The sequence below is a fragment of the Charadrius vociferus genome, unplaced genomic scaffold (genome assembly GCF_000708025.1).
Source record: "Charadrius vociferus isolate BGI_N301 unplaced genomic scaffold, ASM70802v2 scaffold756, whole genome shotgun sequence".
NCBI lineage: Eukaryota > Metazoa > Chordata > Aves > Charadriiformes > Charadriidae > Charadrius > Charadrius vociferus.
The window spans coordinates 173,519-195,923 of record NW_009648877.1 but is presented as its reverse complement, the minus strand read 5'-3'; the positions used below and the strand labels follow the sequence as shown (position 1 = coordinate 195,923).

The 22,405-nt window shown below is 40.3% G+C and overlaps 1 protein-coding gene across 1 annotated transcript in view; it reads right to left on the bottom strand.

The window, feature by feature from the left end:
- Positions 1-22,405, bottom strand: part of DGKI (diacylglycerol kinase, iota) — a 125,348-nt gene that overhangs the window by 92,762 nt on the left and 10,181 nt on the right. Inside the window, exons 5-16 of the mRNA XM_009887059.1 lie at positions 22,022-22,138; positions 16,130-16,225; positions 15,755-15,829; positions 14,424-14,519; positions 12,511-12,593; positions 10,981-11,041; positions 7,282-7,395; positions 6,580-6,717; positions 5,312-5,390; positions 1,475-1,530; positions 569-631; positions 275-348 (exon numbers count right to left, since the gene is read on the bottom strand). Of these exons, the coding sequence (XP_009885361.1) occupies positions 275-348; positions 569-631; positions 1,475-1,530; positions 5,312-5,390; positions 6,580-6,717; positions 7,282-7,395; positions 10,981-11,041; positions 12,511-12,593; positions 14,424-14,519; positions 15,755-15,829; positions 16,130-16,225; positions 22,022-22,138 (1,052 nt within the window). The remainder of the gene's footprint in view (positions 1-274; positions 349-568; positions 632-1,474; positions 1,531-5,311; positions 5,391-6,579; positions 6,718-7,281; positions 7,396-10,980; positions 11,042-12,510; positions 12,594-14,423; positions 14,520-15,754; positions 15,830-16,129; positions 16,226-22,021; positions 22,139-22,405) is intronic.

Here is a 22,405-nt window from a genome sequence, read left to right as displayed (position 1 = left end):
TCTACTATCTCTGTATCAGGATCTTCAGCTTTTTAAAGGATGGTTTAACTGCACCCTGAACTCGGATCCCATTCTGTACTGCTTAATTAACAGTATTATAAGCACCTAACTCTCAAGAAGCCAGCACAGAGGCGATATTCTTCCCACACATCCACCCGGTCCAGGACAACTTGTAGGTATCTTTTTTCCTTTTTGTTTTGTTTTTTTTTTGTTGTTGTTGTTGTTGGTTTTGGTTTTGGTTTTTTATAACTTCAAGCATCTGTCTTGAGCTTACCTGGGTATGTTTAAAAACACTATACACTGGAACTTCAGCTCCTGGATCTTTGGAGTCAGGTCTGTACCATCACACTACAAAGCCAAAGTGACAGAGCACAGAGAAATTGCTGAATGGAGCCACAGACAAGAGAAGTGTTGCTGCTTTGTAACAACTTTCCCAAGACTTTCCTTGGAATGTGTTGCAAATGTCATGCTCAAAACTGAAAAGTAACAGAGCCATTAAACTCTCACCTCACTCTGTCTCCCTTCCCACCTCTTCCCACAATACTATGACACAACTTCTTCTACTTACCACAACTTTAACGTGCTTGGATAAGTCTCTTGAGCTCCTTTGCAGAAAGTCTGTAAAGGCTGCCTGCAACAGAAATAAGTGCAGGAATTGTCATTGGTGCTTCCTCTCTGCTCTTTCCTCTTTTCTTATCCCACCACAGAGCTAATTACCAAAATGCCATCCTTTTGTCAAACCTATTCTTTGTTGCTCTCAGGAGATAGGATTTTATTTTTATTAAATCAAGATACTTCTCTTTTTGAGAGGTTAATCAAAGAAGGTCCTTGGGCACCCAAGGATTTAAATGCAAATTCTCGCTCACATATGTGTTTAAGGCACATGGGTACAGTGAGAGTCATTATCCTGAAAGACATTATATGTCACGCATTATCAAATCAGTGTTTCTCTCTTAGTAACTGCATTTTAAAATAAAGCATTGTCTATGTACCTCCTGAATGCAGAAGTTGGTGATCTTACTTGCATATTCACATATGAAAATTAATTACTCCAAATAGCTCATCTCTGCCCTCCATTCCCCATGACCCTACATCCAGACTATGCCTCTAAGAAGATACAGGCTAACACTTGGGAAATTTCTCTGGGAAAGTCAATATCAATGTGCTGCCCAAACCCTGAAAGAAGCAGAGCAGTTTGTTGTGAAGCTTATGAGCCAGAAGCAGGGGGAGCAAGACATGACCAGTATTATGTCCAAAGGAGTAGCATTTTTCTCACCTGCTAAGCGCTGTAAAACAACAGTGCTTCAGGCACTTTCCAACAGACATGTCAGAAACGGTACATGTGCACTCTAAATTGCAACAGGCAAAATGAACTGGCATGAACTCCTAACGTGAGAATGTGAGGGGAAAGGCACTTAAGAAAACATTAAAACAACTAAGTTAGCACCATTCTGTAAGATGAATCACAACTCACCCCTGCATAAAACATTTTATTTCTAAATCGGCTGTTGAATTTCTCTGGATTTGCTTCTGTGAAAGGATAAAAAGGAAAAATATGAACACCCTAAGAAAACAAGTAGATTCCATTGTAATTTCACATTCCCCGCTAGCACTACAGTGCTTTTAGCACATATGTCTCAGTGAAAATATTAACATAAATATAGTTTCCCTCTGTGACAGTCCCCCATCTGTGCCATTATCTGCTATTAGATTTCAAACATTGATATTGAATTCTTCCCCTTTCCTGCAGAGTGAAAATAGATGGAAACATGAGTAAAGAGGCAACAAGAATACAATCAGTTCATTTACCACCTCTCAGACTTCATCTTTTGATCCCTCAGTACTATTTGTGAGACTTTTATTTCTACCAACACATAACAGACGTTTAAGATTTATTAGAAAGCCTTGAAACACTAACCCACACTTCGAAGCAGGAGTAAAGCATTAGTAAATTATGAGATGAAACAGACACTTAAATTCTGATGTGTTACAGAGAGGTACTGAGGAAGAGACCTCTCTACCCAAATACTCCTGCAGCAAAATATAAGTGGTTACTCTAAAACCTACTTAGAGAGCTGTTTCATTTTGATTAGACTCTAAGTGATGGAGAATTTTAAAAGTCCAGTAGTAATGCACATATAACGGTTAATTATTCTCACTTAAAATAAATGTGAGGGTTTTTTCCTATCTTGAACTTTTCAGACTTCAACTGCCAACTGCTAAATCTTATTATTTTCTTCTGTCAGATTAAAGAGCCCCCAACTATCAGATATCTTCTCCTTGAGTAAATACTTATAGGGAGTGATTAAATCGCCTCTTAACCTTCTTTCCGATAAGCTAAATGGAGCTCCTTTAATCTCCCAGTATAAGGCATGCTTCCCAGAATACAGGTCATTCTCCTGCCTTCCTGGGAACTGCTTTCCTATCCTGTGGCATCCAGAGATTTCAGAAGCAGCACTTCTGACACTGTAGTCAGTGGTAGTACCAACCACCTACCCTTCCTTAGTAATTCTCTAGTGAAAACATCGAAGAATCAAGATCGTCCTTCTGGCTAAAGCATCACACTGATGTGAAGACTTCCAAATTGCTTTTTCTCAAATGACCACTTGAAACAATGTTTCTAGTTCTCTTTGAAGTCACTACATCTCACAATATAAGGCTCCATTTTGTAAGAATGAGCTACTTTGTGTTTCTTGTTTGGTTGCTTGCCCAGCTACTATATCATCCCTTTGTCGTGTTGCAGGTGACCTCGGAAGGGAGTCACAGCACCACCTCTTCTTCAAACAATTAATTGAACTGCATAAGTAAATCTTCTCTCACTCACTGAGCTGACAGCACTTTACAGAAAGTCTCAACACCCCATGATAAGAAGGAGGAAGCTCCTGAAGGCTCAGTGCCTGTGCTGCACGTTCTCTGATGTGCCTATCCCCAATGGCTCCAGGCTGCCGTCACCAGAGCACTGGCTCTTACATGGATCTTACAACAAATACTGACCAGAACCAAAGCCCCAGTTCAGAACAGAAAAGGAGCCTTTCTGAGGTCAGGGACTCTGGAGTCCTTCAACATACTGAACTGCTCCTACTTCTGACATAGCAGATGAGTATGGGTAGGGAAGAAGGACTCTTTCCGCAACGTGGAATAGAGCCTGAAGTTGAATAGAATGCAACTTTGATTGTAGAAGTAAATCACTGACTGCATATCCAAGGCTCACTCCATCCTCACCATTCTCAAGCCATCAAGGGAGTAGGAAACAGAACATATTAGACTCTCTGTGTGTGTAGCGGGCGGGGGGATGGGGTGTCCTGCAAATGAACAGTCCTGTAGAGCTGAGGGATCAAACAGCATGTCAACAGGGATAAAGTAAATTGCATCTCCCCTGCTCCACCAAAGGATAACAAGGGAGGAAACTGGAAAGAGTTGCTACCCAGAACACTTCCTGGAGAAGCAGAGCTAAATACATTAGGCCTGGAGCCAGCCCTCAAGGCTCAATCTGATTAGTCACAAGAAAAGTGTAGAGGTTGCCATGGAAAAGGCCACATTCATGGACATGTTCGTCTGAGACACTGCAATCACTGCTTATTTTAAATATATTACTTGACCAATCTCTATTGCATAAAATGCCATGATATGCTGAGAGTTGAAATCAGTCTAATTGATTTAAGTTTGGCGGGGGAGGGGGGAGCTGGGGAGGGAGGGAAATGGTGACTGTTTGTTTTAATACTATATATGATTACAATAGCTCCACATAAGCAACTGCATACAACTGCATACATTATCTTAATGGACCAAGTGCAACAGCCATGGCAGTGCTTTAACTTTTGCTAAAGTTTTGTTAAGAGTTTCTTTGGATTACCATCAACTGCAAATGAGATGCAAATCTGTTTTGCACTGCTTAATTCCACATGAAACACAATAAAACCCACACAGCAGCAACACCTTCAAGGCTACGAGCTTTTCTCTCCTGAAACATGTAGGACTTATTTGTATATTTTAGCATTTGAGAAGGTAAGGAAGACACCAGCCATAATGACTTGTAAAAGCAGACACTTGTGCTATGAAAAGCTCTCCTGGCCACACATACCCCCTCACAGACACACAGCTTGCTCTGCCAAGCATTTCTTCACCCGTGTAAATTTTTAAAACACTGGCATCTCTAGAATAACATCCATTCTTTATAGGGCTCCATTACTTCATTATTAAGTAATGCCTCCATTAAGTGAGAAAGTAGCCATGCATTTCATCTATACAGTATATTCACAGTCACATTAGCAATGCAGAGTGATATGCATTCATAAAAAAAAAATGCATACAGCTGTCATCACTTCATTCCTGTGCCCTTTTGTGGCCCCTCATTATTATTCCTAAAGCTTGAAGCAGTCTTAAACATTGTTAAATATGCATTAGCTCATTCCATCATGTTTCCTGATCTTTATTTAGCGTGGCATTAGAGTGCTATCTTTTCATCTTGAAATGACACTCTGATATTATGAAAGTGAAGATAGGGGAGGCTATAATTCAGAAAAAATACCTGCATATGAAGCTGAAATGACCAAAAGCTGAACACAGACAATTGAACAAGGTTTATTTATACAAACATGCTCGGCTAAACCATACAAATAGAGCAGTTCATATCCGTCCAAAGCTCACCTGTTAAGCCACATTTGGACCTGTATAAGGTGGTATACCTGCCATCGGCAAGGGGACAAACAAGATGCTACAACAGCTCAAATTCCTGACAGTTTTGTGGACTTCATTAAAAAATTTCACTTGCATAGAGACACTCTGGGTCTGTATCAAGTCCAATGATATTATGCTATACTCATCCACCGGTAACAGCTGTTCAGTTTGAGAACGCAGTTATACTCCTGCTACCTCCACAGCGTCGTGGCTTTTCTCCTCCCTCCACCTCCACACTGGAGGGAAAACTGGCACCTGACTTACATCTGTTTTTCTTTGTGCCCTTATTCTGACACTTCTGCATCAGCATAAACTTCCTTTATATCTGTCCTTGGTATCTCCTTTAGAAGATCAAAAAAACCCTTGAAAAGCTCCCCTTTTAGCCCTGTTCCTCAAGTGAATGCCATTTTCCCCTTGTAGTTTTTTTAATTTTTAAATCATGAAGTCCCTTGGAAACCCATGATACAATCACTTCCCCTTATGATATGATATTCCCCTTCCTACTTATGTCTGTAACTTGGGTATCCAGCTTTCCTTCCGAATTATAAAAACAGGGTATTAAATCCAACTCCATTTGTAATGCATAAAGTAACTGGCCATTCCCAAGGCTAAAGAAATAAAAAGTTCCTATTACCTCTAGATTCATGGAACTCCAGTGTAACATGTGCATCAAATCCAAGGCTGAAGTAATTATTGAAGACACTGAGTGGAAGCTGTATTTGGATAATAAAAAGACATGTAAAAAGCAACATGAATGAAACATTCCACAACACACCAGGCGTTAACGACTTTAAATCTAGCATCTCATGAACACCTAAGAAGAAGAAAGTGGAACATATTAGGGAAATGTATGCAGAAGGTTGCTCTGAAGGTTGCTCTGAAGGTTAGCAATAGCTTGTGAAAGATGATCAGATACAAAAGCCTAAAGGACACAAACACATCTACAGTGCTTTATGATGATATATGTATCTTTGTAAACACATCAAAGGGTTCCTTATGTTGTCACTCAGATTTTCCATAATGCCGCTCCACTTAACATGTCAATACAAAGGTTTTCCTAATTGCTGGCACTTCAAGCTCAGCCTGGTGAATGAAACTCAAGCTGTGTTCTTCCTGCTTCATATATAACCAGGAGCAATGCAAGTCCCAGACAAGAAGCCCTAATTCTATCAAGGATGCATGAGGCAGGGAAGCACACATCTGGCCTCTTCATCATTACATATGCCTGGCATGTGGAGAGAGAACAGTAGCATTTGATAGATAAGATGGAAATTAAAACTGAGAAGAGGAAAATGGTTCACAATAATTATTTTTTTTAATGATTATAACACTTTCAACATCTCCAGTCAAAATGATACATTACTATAAATGTGATTCCCTCACAAAGAAAGATTTTCTCGTTCTTCAGCTATCACGATCATATGGAGACCCACACACAAAGAAGTTAAATATACAAATACACCACTCCTTGCTGTAACATAGGAAACAGTTGGTATCCCTTAGCAAAATCCAAAAGAATAAAATTCTACATCCTGTTTTTAGACCTATATCTCTAATTTAGGAATAGATGGTGGTCACAAGGTTGCTTCTCCTGCCACTCCAGGTTAACTAGAGAAAAAAAAACAAACAATGACCTTTCAGCTAAGATGCCAGGGATTTTGCCAGGACTTAATTCTTGAGATAAATTCTCAATGTCTGAGACTTCCAAACAACAAATAAATGGCTGTGATGTATTACATTTCACGCACCTCTGGAAGTACTGACACACAAAAAGAGCAAAAGAAAGAGGTGCAACTAGAGAATTAGAAAGTTTTAGAGATTCCCCACTCGTGCACCTTATGGTGTAACCCAAAGATGCTTTTAATCATCCTACAGTCTCCCCATGAAAACGGAGGCTCTAACCTTACGTGCCCCATCTTCCAGCTCATCCTGTGGTAAATCAGGGTTGCGCTCCACTTGGAGATTCCAACGGTCCAGCTGGACAATGGTCCCATCTTCTACATGGCACAGGATCTTGGACACTGGCTCATCTGTGTAACCCTGACAGCAGAGGGAGTGTCACCAGAGTATCAGCCATGGATAGCGAAAACAAAGCAAGTCACTCATCAATTACCCGGCAGACTTCCCTCCTTACATAGAGGTCAGATCAAATGTTCCTAAGAACACCTCAAAACATCGCTCAATTTTTATATACCAAGCATTTTAACAAGCTATTGCTAAGGTACAAGTGTCTTGTGTAGGCAGAGTAAGACCATAAGGAGAGGAACTCAAAGTGTATTTGACTTGCCTGGAGTAACTCCAGTGGTGTAGTTAAGGACAAATACAGAGAAATAAAGTTTAATTATGCTTAAATTAGAAGCCTGAATACCTTCCTCATTACTTGGCCTGAAATACCAAACAGATACATCTATGCACACCTTTATTACAACAACTACATCATTAGTAATTCAAGATCCCAGACTGGAAATTGAACCAAAACCATTGTGCCTAACTGAAGCAGACTTTGGATGCAGCCCTGCCTGCTATTTTAGCCAAAATGAAGTTTCACCCTGCTACACAACTAAATCAGACCAGCAAGCTGAGAGCCCACATGTCAGTGCTTACCCCACCCCAGTTGAGGGTGCGGGCAAGGTCATTCCCAGTGCCAAGTGGAAGGACAGCCACAGGAGGCGGGGGGCTGAGTTGCAGCTCATCGAGGATGGAGAGGATCCAGCCCACCTATAAAACAGGAAATGTAGAGAACCGTTAGCCAGGAAGATTAAAAGGGGTGGGAAAAAGTAAAAAGATATATTTTGATTGCCTTCCCCTTTCAGAGAAGACCAAGGAACACAAAAGGGAGAAGGAAAAATGAGGATATGTGAAATTTAACTGCAACTGCCCCATCTGAGGTTTCACCTTTCAGAGAACAGGTAAAGAAGTCTTCATGAAGCTCCTGTGCAAGCAGAAGCAGTGGGATGTAAACACTGCCTATCTTTCAACAGCACACAGACTTACTGAGGAAAGGGAGCGCATAAGTTTCTGTTCTTTAAGTAGAAAATGAAAACACATAGAACTACAGCTGGTTAAGGTTGCCTAACTATTGCTCAAAAAAACCACTGTATGTAAAAATGAGTGAAGAATAATATGGACAATTTTACAGTGCCCTTATACTAAAAGAAACTAAACCTTTGACAACTGTCATAAAAGAAAATGTGACAGACACTTTAAAACAGCATAGTATCTCAGAGCATGTCCTGGAACTGGAACAGACCGTCCCAATCAAGTCAAGCATGGACAGGTCTCCCATTCCTCAGGCAAACGACCTTATTGTTGAAGGTCTCTTATTTCATTCATTGCAAAGCACAAAATATATATATTCTAGTCATACAAACACACACGCATATATATAAACAGAAGATTAAAAGACTAGAATAAAAGACAAACTCTAATGCTTAGGTTTGAAGATTTTGGGTTAGAACAATGAATCTGGCTCTTTCGTACCGTAAACTATTGGTTATTTTAAAGAGCTGTTTCTCTCTCCTGTCTTTATTCTAGACTACATAAAACTTTTATATAGAAACCTATCCAGAAGGAACAAATTACTGTAAAATATTTTGTTTTCATTAAATGGTAATTTCCAAGGGGGTAAAGAGCAGCTGCTGAAAATGTTCTGAAAATTTTTATGACCAAAATTCTTGCTACATGAAAATAGGACTATTTCTTAAATTATTTCTCACCTTTAAAAAAAATCAAAAAAAAAAATTGTGAAAGAACCTGTGCTGCACTTTTAAATAAAGAATTAAGAAAAAAATAAGCATAAGATAAAATTTTATCTATTATTTTGCCTGATGCCAGTGTTCAAAGATGCAGTCTCTACTGGAAATGTGAGCTTTTAAGTAAGACATAAAACTGAAATCCTGAGTGCAGCTGGACAAGATTGTTCTTCCCCAGCTACAGAGTGAGGAAAAATCCTCAACTCCCCATTACTATGATTTCAAATAGATTTCTTACCCTAAACCGGGATGAAATTGGAGCTTCACGAAAGGTACCAGCATAACATGGGCATTGGGAACCACACGTGGAATTTAAAGGACTGGAGAGGGAGCGGCCTGATAGATATAGCAACCACCACTCTATTTGATATTCTAGGGTATGTCTTTCTCCAAGTGCCTTGAAGAAATTGAATTAAGTATAAACAGCATTTATCAGACAATTATTTATCATAAGCAACTGTAGAATTATTAAAGCATTCATCTGGGATGTGAACACACGTTAGAGCTCATGGTCTGACAACAGCCATCTGAATCACTTACAACTCTCACGAACTTGGGTATCACCAAAGGTACTTAGGTCTATCATAGGCATCATGGTAGGACTAAGCACAGTCATTAAGCGATGTTCAGAGATACCTAATCCTCTACCTTTCAAAAATCTGTCCTTCAGTATTGATAACAGGAGACAGAATAAAGAGTCCCAATAACTTCACTGAGGCCAGGACTTTTAAAAGTCTTTTGTCATTAGCCCTTTGTCATTGCCAATGACTTAATTCATACATCTGTGCCTCAGCCTCTCACTGATGCAGGTAGCAGTACAATACCTACGACTTGTGTAAATGCTTTTAACAGGAACTTCAAATTACTAATTTATAAGTACAACATTGCTATTTAACTTGAGGTCATTTCTAAACCTTGCACATTAGTTTTACAATCAAGGATGACAAAGACTATCATTTCCCTGTAAACAGAAAGCTCCTGACTGCTTTGAAAGCAAAGCTTTCCACTTATGCCCTGGAAAGAAACAGCAAGCAGCGATGATGGAAAAGTTACAATAAGTTCTGTTTCACCTCAATAATGAAAGGTAACATCTGGTCTCATTGAATATTCACTAAGTCCTTTTGAGCCAGATTTTTCATTTCCAGATGTAATGGCTTTGGGAATAACTAGATATTAATTTGCTTCAAACTGAGCAGCAGTAAAGTTAATAGCGTAGTGCTGCTCATACAAATGAGAAGGTGCTGCCACCTGTCGCTTGCACTGCTCAGCAAAGGGAAGACAAAGGATGGTCAGACTGAAATGTAGTTACATTCATTTCTATTTTAATATTTTCAGAATGAAGATTCCCCCCCCCCCCATTAAAATATTGGCTTCCTCAGATGGAAGCTGCAGAGACTTTTGGAAACAGAAACTCTTTTTTTGCAACTATGTCTCCTGCTAAAGCAATGCCTTGCAGGTTTCTCAAGGAACATTCACAATTCAGTAATATCTTATTGCCCCAGGTACCAGCAAGACAGTAGTCAAATCCTGTATTTTCTTCACTCCTGCAGAGAAAGCACTGGTATTAATAAGCCCTACAGCTAGCGTTTTAAAAGAACCCACAGAAGCTGAACAGAAACTTCACCCAGAAATTCAAACAGAGGTGGGTTGAGGGTTGGTTCAGCTCACGAAACCAAAAAACAACAAAAAACAGCCTCCCTGTGCCTTAAATATCTACATATATCTACCCTGACCAGCCATTGCACCTTGCAACCAGCAATACCTTTTCCTTACCATACTTACGGTTACAACTATTATCAAGTGCATGTTTAGGGAACTGATCTTCACAGAGATTTAAGGTCAGTTTTTTAACTGTATTTAAGCACTCAGCGGCACAGACTGAGATTTACAATATTCCTAAGTACTGGAAAGAGTAATACGGTTCCAACACCTCCATTACCCCTCTTGGTCTATGGGGCCCAAACCACAGAGCTTGTCTCCAACTGAAGTGCCTAAATCTTTCAAAGATCTGACCCTTTTCACTCATCTAAGAACACACAAAAAATCAGTAGCAAAGAAAATACTGTCCCTGGACCTGCCAGATGTCAGGCTGGTAGTATGACCAATGCAATACCCTTCCTTACAGATGCTTTGCAAAGAAAGTGGGGAAACTCACTTTCTTTAGGCACAGAGGAGACCCTGTTTGACTGCACTCAGAAATCGTAGAGACAATAGCAAGAAGGAGCAGAAATTAAGATATAACAGCCCCCAGACACTGACTTACCCTACTAGACCCTCAGACCTGTGTAAATAGTGAGAGGAGGCCAGCGGAGTTAGTCCTTATTTTTATAAGCTGTACCTTACAAAAGCTTATAAGCTTTGGATATTGGACATTAGGATCTGGCCCCATCACTACACAGGCCAGGCCACCCAGAAAATTTTTAAAAAGTAGAATTCATGAACATAAGTATGTTATCTGGCTCTGCAGGCATCATGAGATGGGGAACCCACAACTGTGAGGAATTTACTCTCTTGGCAATGAGGACAGGTCTGCCAGGCACCTGCCACCTACCGTCCCGTCCCCGCCGCAGGCCAGGATCCGCAGGTTTGGCACTTTTCTGTACAGCTCCAGCCTGGCCAGGAAGGGAAAGGGAGAAAAGGTTAAAACCAAACAAACAAAAAAAAGAAGTCAGAACAATAATGCAGGACAGTTGAAACACCGCTGATTGCATTTTTAAATAGTCACTACTAAGGGTGTGGGTGGAGGCAGAAAAAATTTAAAAAAATAATCTCAGTGTTACCGAAAGCCTCGGCAGTGAGGAGGCACCAGCCTTAGCAGCCACAAGTGGCATCTGCCCCAGCCGAATCTGAGCCCTGCGGCTCACTTCAAATCTTCACACACACACACACCCCCAACACACACACACCCACTAGGATGTGAAACCTTTCTCCTTGGTTAGGCAGCACCTCCTGAAAAGTATGCAATCAGTTCTGCATGTTCCCATGCTAAATCTGAAAGGCCATATTCTCATGTTCTCTCTACACATGACAAAAATCTTCCATTTTTCTCTTACCCTAAAGCAAACAAATATAAACCTTGAGGTCTTTAAACAAGATTCCTCAGCAGTATTTGCTGAGACATCATTTCTGAAGCACGTAGGACTTGACAGATCCTTCAACAGGTAACTATTTCTTTAACACCACAGAAGGCAACAACATCTAACAGGGCTCTTTCTCTGGAAATCTGATCTGAGATACCAACAGGAGAGCCAAAAAAAAGCACATATTAAAGACTTGTTCCTTCAGTTGCATAAAAGAGAGGCATAATGAAATATTTCCCAATGGAGGGGGTACATTCACACATAGAGCACTGAGTGACCAGAGGACCTAATCCTCCTTTAACTGCATTGCACAGCTCTGAAAACTGTATGCATACTTTAAAGCTTCTACACATCATGAGGGAAGTGGCAACGGAGGTGTTTCAGCAGAAAAAAAATAATGCTTGGGTGCTCTAGAAGTATAGCAAATATGTGGACCATTCTTTTATACAGGTAAATATTTGATTTTCCATAATTATATTTCTGTGCTGCTTAACTAGTACAAGTAGAGCTGAACAGATGGCTGACTAAAGCAAGTAACCCTATATGAAATACCGTAGAAAGACAATCTCTTAACCCTTAGCAGTGAGAATCATCCCTTTAAAGACAGGTCCTCCATGTCCTGGAAGACGCTTACAACTATTGCCTAGAGAATCCGAGTTAGTTACTCAGCAAGCAGAGGTACTTGCACGCTGCTGCCACATATGGAAATCTGGAGGCAACCTCACCCCATGCAATGCTCCACCAGTAGGGAATGGTTAGGCATTGTGGGATCTGCAGTGAGTCCGTCTTGGAGCCATTTGGAACTGGCTGTCTGGCACGGGGGAAGCTCCTGATGTCTTCTGACAGAAGCCACCACTGCAGCCCACCCCCCCACACTGCTACCAAAACCTGGACGCATAAACCCAATATGCAGTCTACCGATCTATTCAAGATAGACTTTTGACTGCTTTCCTGGTAAGAAAAGAATTATGGTCTGCAGCACTCAAGGCTCAAGAACTTACGCATCTCTTGGCCCTTCCTGAGAGAGATCAAAGACCTGGCGTGGATTCAAATACCACATAAATGTTTGGAGAACCTTGGTGCCCTGGGAAAAGAGAAAAATCAAAGGAAGGGAAATTATGAATAGCTTTATGATTACTAGAAATAATAGCATTCGATATTCGCTATATTCGGACTGCTTTTCTTTCTTCTGTGCTTTACAAAGCAAACACAAACCAAGAAAAAGACAAAATAGAAAGCAGCATAGCAGATGACTGCTCTATAGAATAGTGACCCACCAATCTGGGCAGGGTACATATGTACACATATAGACTAAATTTAACAACACAGATCATTAATGGTCCATAAGAACAGGCATTCAGGGTCAGACCAAAGGTTCAGCTCCCACAGCAAACTGTTCTCCTACCTCTCACCACCTGCAAAAAGAAATTTCTGTTATCCCACATCACCCTCAGTCATCCATGACAGCAAGAAGTTGAACAAGCTTGTGGGCGAAGTCACCACCACATTGAACAGTGTCCTGCACAACATCCAAGCAATGACGCTGCTTCGACGTCCACCATCACCACCATGAATACTCATAACTGTAGCCCTCTACCATCTAACGAAGCAGGAGCCAAGGACCATGGGCTACAGCTGCCCCAATGCTCCCTGACTCAATGCCACACGTCCCGCCCATCACCTAAAGATATAGTTTCTGCCTTCTCAAACTCTTCAGTTCATATTCCAGACACTCGATTGCCTTCCTTCATGTTCTGCCCAGACACAAAGTGACAGGATCTCTTACTAGCAGAAGAGGGCTAAGAACCCATGGGGCCAGCTTGCATTTCAAAGTAATTCAAGAATACTTTTCAGACATAGCTTAGAGGGTGCAAGTCCGGAATTTTCGATAGCTCCCCCTTCTGAGGTATGGCTCTCCTGTCTGACACCTTCCCCTAAGTGGAGAACCAAGAACAGTAGTAAACGTGCCTAGGAAAAGGTATAAGAACAGAGAAAATGTATGTGATGTTTGCTGTAGGTATTCTCCCAGCCTCAGCTATTTGCAGTTCATACAACTCGTGAGCCAGAGGCAAGGTCCAGGACTTCAGTAACCTTCAGGGTTTCCTCTTCTGAATCTCTCCTTCAGCCCATGTAAATTTTTAGTACGCACAACATCCTATGGCAAGGAGTTATGCAGCTGAACTACACGCTGTAAGAAGGACCAACTCTTTTTCTTTATTTTGAACCCAAGTCTTAGCAGTTTCATTTGATATTCTCCCTAATTCTTCTAGCAGAGGAGAAAGTGTGCAGCAGCAATGCTATTCTCCATGCTCTATTGGCCTCTGTTATAACTGATATCAATCTTTTCTTTTCAACTAGAAGGCCTTGCTTATCAAAAGGCACTCAGATTATTTGATACGCCAAAAAGTGGCAGAACTAATCTGCAAAACTTTCACTTGGATAAGTTTCATTTCCAAGAACCTTAAGAAAGAAGTCTGCTGCACGATCATGTTAGTCACTGGAACTTGGTTCTCTATAGTGCAGTACAAGATCAGTAATGATTTTAAAATGCCATAGGAATGTGTCATTTCACATTCACTAATTTCACTGGGCTTTCCTAGTAAAATTAAATCATTTCATTGGCAATCTACATTTTCTGTGGAAAGATGAAGTCTGAAAACCTCCAAACTTCCATTTTAGATTCCTTTCAAGAATCTGCAGATAGAAATACAACTGCTCAAATATTCAAATATCCATTCCACCCATCCACTTCCATTGAAGTGGAAAGGGCATTCAACAGCAAGGACCTCTTTTAAGGACAGCAATTCAGTTGCATAGAGTTCTTCTTATGTGACTCACCAAAAACTATTCATGTTTGCAGATATACTGTTGTTAAACTAGAACTTCGTGACCTGGATCAAGATTATGTTCTCACCTGATTCCCTCCACTTTTTGGATTGACAAAAACCAGCAGCGGCTTCATGAGTGGAGAGGAGATAGGCTTTATCACAAATGGCCGACCTTTGTTATCCTGAGAAACAGAAGCAAGAAACAGCTTTAGTACAAGCTATGTATGTTTCCCTGGCATAACATGTGCAGGAGACCCAACCTAGCTCTGACAAAACTACCTCAGGTACTGGAAACAGGACAGCCATGTTAGTGTGGTGCTCAGCTGGGACTAGTTTATCCAGCTGATACAACTGGGTAAGAAGATAAAAGGGGAAAAAAAAAAAATCACCTCAGGCCAGCACAAAACTATTTTAAATTTTTACTCAATGTTATTTCCCAAAAAAGCAATTATTCACACAGAGCTAATAATGTGTCAGATAAAGTGCTATTTCTAATAGGAACATTTCTCCAGGGGAACATAGAATTAGATAAACTACTTATTTCATTCATTCCATCAATTGTATGGACAAGTTGTATCAGCACTTAGTTGCAGATGAATTCATGGCCTTGCCTGCCCTCCCACATTGAACAAATGTCACAGGTCAAACATGACATGTCAATGAGGGAGCCATTTTCCTTGCTACTCCCCACACCTGCAGGACATCAGAGCCCAGTAGTTAGGGCACTCTCCTGGGCTATGGTAGGCACAGATTCAAGTTTCTGGCCTGCAGTTGTCCCACCACCCAAGTGAGAACCTTAACCAGAGAGCGCTGGCTATGGAGAGGCAGGTGTCCCTCCACCTCTTCCCACAAGGCCGTTGTTCATCTAATAGTATATTAGTGCATAACTAATCCACTAGGCAGGGTCTGGAAACAAGGTCTTCCATAAGCTATGTGATAAACCAAACCATCAGATCATTCATCTGGTTTCTCTCTCTCTCTGGCCCAATGGCAATTTTCACACAAGCAAAATTTTTCCAACATGAGACCTCCTGAGGGAGATACCCTCAAATCAGACCAGACCCTTGCATCAGTGCACTCACCACAGATTTCACAACCCCAGTTTCACATCCCTGCTTTTCCTAGTGGAAACCAAGGGTCTGAGCTGAGTCTCTTACATCCCAAGGGAATGCTGTTTCATTGGGCTGCTGGTCCTTCTGGAGTTTGGTATGTTGTTTCTTGAAAAATCAACTCAGCATATAAAACTTCGCATACAAGTTTTATCGAAACTGATTTCTTCCCACAACAAACTCAATATCATGGAATTTTCCAGTGGAAAAACAATACTAAACAGTGCAGTAAAAAAATTAAACTTTAAAGTCTGCATGTAGACATTTAAACACAAGGAGCCTGATTTCCAAAGCACTTGAATACCTACTTCATTGCCTCTTTTGCTGGCTTTTCTTTTAAAAGACGTTCTCTTCTTTCGCCGTGTTGAAGTCTTTAATGAGTTCTACAGCAAAAGAAAAAAGAATACATGAAAAGCAAAACAAAATTTAGAAGACAGGCCCAGACAGAGCCCCTTTACGAAGCTCTTCCATGCATGTCCACTTGGAGAATGATAAGAGTATCTGGCACATGCTCGAGATTTAAATTACATGCGCTGCATGCTTTACACTTCCACACCACCGTTTATGGAGAAAGCCACACACGGAGACCAGACTGGTGCTTTGGAACTGGAAACTTTCCCACGCTGTGAGGGGGGAAAAAGATCAGATGCTCCCATAGACTCACATAACACCACATGTTGTACCTGCCAACCCTCCCAATAGGGGTAGGAGACGCCCGTTTCCCCTTCGGGGCTCCAGTCTCCTGCCCAATCAGGCTCGTCTCCTGGTATGGAGACCACCTGCATAAAGATGTAATAAAAAAACATGATAAATGAGAAATTTTTCATGTTTTTTTTTAGGAAAGAAAACAACAAGTTTTAGCTCTGGCAACCATTATGACTCAACATAACGTAGGCCACCATGGCGTATGATGCTGGCACTGTGGAGTCAGTTCCAGCCTATCGAGAAACTTGTGTAATCATCTGCTAAGGAACAAACTGAACTGTTAATATTTAAGGATTTGGGTGAGGGGGGTGCTTGTGCAGTTTTTGTTTGCTTTGTTTTTAAATAACAATATCACTTAACTACATAGGAAAAAAAACCCATAGAACTGCTTGTATTTTTGCAGAACCTATTAAAGTAGAACTTGCATCAAAGCTATTCTCGAGGCTGGCAATAGCCTGCTCAATGATACTGAACCACAAAGGTGTTCTGTTGTGATAAGAACAGTTCAAAAAGTTGTTTGTTTGGTTTTTTTTAATTATTTTGATTTAGTAAGTGAAATCATACTTGCATGAAATCCTATTCCTTTCCATATGATCAAAATTTAGTATTATAGGAAATACTGTAAATATTTTCTCAGTATTTCAACTCTTAGTCTAGCTGTCACCAGGAAATAAAGTAACACAGGGAATTAGAAGAAAGTTTATTGATTTTTTTTTTTTCTGGCTTAAAGCGAGGAATAAGAACCACTCAGCTCATCCAAAGGTTCATTTCTGTCTTGACCTTATTCAAAATTGTACCACTAATGAAAAAAGTCAATGACCAGAGATCATCGCATCTGTAAGCAGTGACGTCTTAATCCAGCTTGGTAACCAACATTAACAGGAACAGCTATTAGATTCTGTTTAATACCTAACAACCACTTCCAGAATTTCAAGGCTTTAGTACGACACACCAGATACGGAAGTTAGTGTTTCCACATCTCTAAAAAGTTAAGAAAAACTAACAGCTGTCTAACTCAAATACCTAAAGACATTGTCCTTTTTCACCCAGACCAAGAGAAGCCTGCTGTAGAACACAAGGTCTCAAGCTTTTTGTCACTCCTTGTGGACAGGATATAGTCACGCTTTGTTGGTTACTGAAAATACCGAAGACAAGATGGCTCTGCAGAGCAATTACAGGACATTTGCCCTTTCAGGCTATATTTTGAAACACCTACTCTGATACAAAGTGATCTTGAAAGCATGGTAAACCACAAAGACTGCACTGACTACACAAGTGCATCAGTAATATCATCTGCATGGTCCTTCACTGCCCAACCTCAGCAGTCAGATTGACTGTAGACAAGAGTCTTATGTCAATATAAAGGTACAGGACATTACTCTCAAAGCAGCCTCCCTTGGGGGCCTCAGCCTAGTTCCTCAGCCGTTCTCTGCTGAAGGATTCTCCCTGGAGTGAGGCAAAAATGCAGGACAGAGAAGAGATGTAGTCTACCCGCACTCTTGCCAGTGGTCTGCTGAAAGGTCAGGGGCATATCAAGCCTTTTGCCAGTGCTTCAGCCTCTCCAGGTGTAAAATTCAAAATACTTATCCTATTGCTAAAGTGCAGTGAATTCTGCTGGCAAATTGTAGTCTGTAAGTGAAGTTAGGTGTTATATTAGGCAAGTACTTAAGTGTACCTCTGGAAGAAGAGCTGTACTTTCTACTCTACCTCCACAATGGATGGACCTACGTCCAGTGGCTTTCTTCTGGAAAGGGCAAAAACAGTTCAGTAAAACCCTAGCTAATTTTAAAAGAATAATTTAAAGAATGTTTAAATGTAGCTGTCATTAAATCCCATTATAACATCTCTCTTTTCTTGCCTATGGGTGGGGTTGGAAGAGGCATACAACTATATCAGAGAAACAGTTTTAATCTAAGCCTCCATTCATAATTATAACAATTTTCATTTCCACACTCAAAAAGGGCACTAAAATATGCTACGATACAAATACGTTATTTCACCTTTTCTTTAAACATGCCTACTCCTATAGTATTAAGATAACCTAAAGCTTTGCTACAATGATTGCAACTGCATGTCCATAGCAGATGAAAGGCAAAAAAGTTGCTTAAACATATGCAAGTTCTCTTTGCAAACATGCAGAAGAGTAACAGCCAAGAGTAATCATCAGTGTTTGCACAGTGAACTGAAGAAATCGATGCATACTACCTTGTCCACATAACAAGGTGATGAGTATTTTATAAACATATAATGTTATTCAGCGAAGTACCTGATAGCAAAGCATACCTTTAAATTGGCACCATATGTAAATCCTAACTTGCCTGTAGAGAGGAAACCTCTCCTTTGTGGATGTCAGTTTGGCCATCTTCAAAAAGAGATTTTTTGGTATTATTGCATAGTCACTATAGTTCTCAGCAAGCTGAGCTAGATGAACAGAAGAATCGGAGTCGTTCTTGTATGCTGTTGGACAGACTATCTCAAGCAAATCCAGTGAACCCTTTCAACATTTTCCTTTACAACATTTCAGACTTCATTTTCAGAGGCCAATTTTAGCATGCTGGGCTTCACATGACTTAAATAATGAACAGCTTCTGGGAAGGTCAATCTTGACTATTTTCTGGTTGTTCACAAACCACCATCAGACAAGCTAGGTGTACTGAGAAATTGAGTAAATAAAGAAATAAACCCAGAAATATAAATATTCACTACAACGTTTTCAAGGTCTTCAAAGGAGGAGAAGAAAACACCATGTTTACTCACCTTGAACAGGAAAAAACTTGGAATTCTACAGTTACTGCCTTTGTCCTCCCAAACAGAAGACAGACTGAAGCAGTAAGTCCATCAGCTATATCCTCCTTATTATCTACTTTTCTCCCACAACATTAAGTATATAGCAAGTCCATTCCTACCACTAACACCACTTGGGCTACCAAACCTCACCTATATCAAAATACCACCAGTCAACACGTGTGACCTGCTTTCACAAACTAGGAGATGGAATTGATTTAAACACCAGGAAATCAGAGCCGGTATCAAAGTGCTGCTAACACAATACAGAAACACCGGGAATCAGTAAAGAGGTTACAGAAGTAGCTCACATTATGAATACCATGAAATAGGAATTGGGAGTTTTCAATTCATGTAAATGGGTCATTACATACAGGGCTACCACCAATCCCAAAGCTATTTAAACCATTCTGAATATTCTTCATCTTGCAATCAATTGCTTGCACAAAGCAAAAGCTCCCCATTTAGAATGTAGGTTGTCAGCAGAGATTTGTCCTTAACCAATTACACCATGATGCTTCACTACCACAAGGTTGCTGGTAATCAGAGGGGGAGTGTGCTCTTTATTCAAGTCCAATATTTGAAAGGTGGTGACCCACGTTGTACAAAATAAGCATGGAAAACCATTTTTGTAGCAATAAAATTAAAAATCGGGGCAAGGTTTTGCTACAAAAAGCCATCTTATTTGCTTAAAAGAAACAACCAACAAACAGGATGAAGGCACCACTAAAATCAATTTTATATGAGTAGGGATTTCAGTTCAAGAGTTGCCTGTGACCAATGTAAGTAGTTAATTAGAGCTGAGGAAATATTTTATAACAAAGAGGCTTCTAGCCAAATTTATTCTGATTGTGGAATATGTGAAAAACAGATTGCTGGTTTCACATTTATTTACTATCTGAAATTTACAAAAATTTGTGAATATTGTGTTTGTATTCTGTGGATTGAATGCAGCGAATATTTCATAGTGTTTACCAAACATGTATATAGGGTGAAGAGGGTCACAATGCACAGAAGGAGAGCTGGCCAAAAACAGCAGGAGAAGAGAAAATAATTCCTAAAAAAAAAATAAATTAAAAAAAAAGACTTCTGCCAAAAATCTGAAAGCACATCTAAAAGATGTGTCAGTGTTTTCTACAGAAATAAGGATGCATTCCCCAGAACTAACACTGCAATGGGTGCTGTTACAAAATTTTATGGAAATATGCCCATTGTCTGTGCTAAATACCATTTTGATCTATCTAATGCTTCGATTACTCAAGATAAGTTTTTTGCATGCTACTGACCATGAATATCAAGGACTGGAGATGTGATGGAGAGGGAATATTGGACTGAAGTACTTCCTTTCCACTCATGACTGAGGAACACAAAACTAACGCTTTCTTTTAGTGTAACATTTTAAACCTTTATTTAAAAGCATTTTTCCCATGAATTATAATTAACTAGATCAAATTTATTTTTTTATTTTAACTTTTTTGAAAAAATAATGGACAACAAAGAAAATTCTCTAAAAATATTATATGGAAGGTACCCTGCTTTGGTCAAATGCCAAATCAAAAGAAAGTTACAAGTGACAATTATTTTTACTTTTTTTTTTTTAAATAAAAATTAAATAAAATAAAAATGTAAAAGATGTAAGAAGGGCTTCTTTAAGTCAGGTCAGACATGGATACATCTATCAAGTACCAGATAGGTGCTGAAAATTAGCCAAGGAGATTAAGTCCCTGCCAAGGACTCAAACAGATTCTTCAAGAGAGGAAAAAAGATTTCTCTCAGGGAGGCTGGAGTAAAACTAGCAGAGAAAGAAGAGTGTGTGGAAAAAATACAAGTGCCAAGGAAACCTTTTTTCTCAAGAGTGGAGGTGGCTAGGAATCTTGCCTACACCCTCTGGACCTAAAGGAGAAATAGCCGCCTCTTTGGTCAACTTTTTGGTTACTATATACGTGTATTCCCCCTTCCCCCCTCCCCTGCTTGTCTTCAATATCCAGCTTGTTAAAAATGCTACTCATGCACAAATCTGACATTCATATTGCTAGACTGGAACTAAAAACTCAGCAGTGTCACAGCTTAGGCCTTTTTCCAGTTTCATGGGACTAATTTTGTCTTAGTGCCTTGCCTACAGCCTGAACTCCTCGGCTTCTTGTTGACAACCAGGACCCAGAGCCAGAAAGCCCAGAGGCACGTCCCAAGGATGGACACACCAACATTAAGAACCACGCATCACTACTCTAAAAAAACAGCATTCCTGAGAATTGAGGAAAATTACAAGAAAACCTCAGCGGGAAGTTTCAATATCCCAGACACTATTCATTTCAGAAAAACAAACTTGAAATAAAACTGTTACCAGCTTTGCTGGCTTCTCTTCAGTGTTTGTCTGTTTCTCTCAGTTCAATCTTGAGTGAAAACAGACTTTCAAAGAAAAAATACTTCTTGCATGATGAGAATCCCCTTTTAATTTTTGGCCAGCTCTCCTTTGGATACCTTTTCTCCCTGTTGTGTTCACCAGTGAATTTTCCTCTCTCCGAGACATCTCACATCCATTACAAAAGCTTTGAAGCCTAATGCTTGTCACCTGCAACTAAATGAGCACGGAGACTTACTGCTCACACTCAGCAAGCACTGATGTAAATAAGACATGATTGTTTAAATGTCCATTGATGGCAAATTCAGAGGGATGCCAGTCCAGCCACAGCCAATTCTTACTGCAGTTCAAGTGAATGTTTGTGAACAGTTTTTCCCTGTATTTGCTCAGCTCTATTCAATGGAACATGCTTGGCTGCCTACAACACAGGGGATTTCTTGCAGTATGCTCGCTGAACTCACAGTTACAGGAACAAATCTGAGCTGGATTTGCTCAGAACAGAAGTCATGTTTGTTACTAATCATCCCAAACAGGGAAATGTACTGAAGGGCTGGATGGAGGGGCAGGAGGATACAGGTTCATAATCACCATGGATGTATGCTGGGTTTCAGGGATAGAGACAGGGTTGAACAAGCATGCCTTAGGGAAGGAGTACCGAGCAGCGAAGCCAGGCTGGCCTTGCGCAGCCATACAGCTTCAGAAACAGACATCAGCATGCAGTTACCTGAGGTTTCTTCACCTTAATGATCCAGGTGGGAGGCACAATGACAGCAGCGTGAGCCCCCAGGGAACATGGCTCCTCAATGTGATGTAGCATGAAACAGGTGACTTTATTATGAAACTGGAAGAGAGGAAAAGAGTAGAGTCAATAAGGAGACCAAGAAAGATAAAGACAAAGGGGAAGCACGGAGAGGAAGAAGTGGGTGATGGTACAAAAACTGGAGCAACGTTCCCAACTCTACTGTCTTCAAGTCCTTCAAAACATGGAGTTTTAGGAACTTATAACTAAAGATCATTTTCCCCAGCCATGCCTTCTTACAAAAAAGTAAGAAACAAAACAAAACAACCCAGACACCAACACACCTCCCCGCCCCCCCGCCCCCCCCAA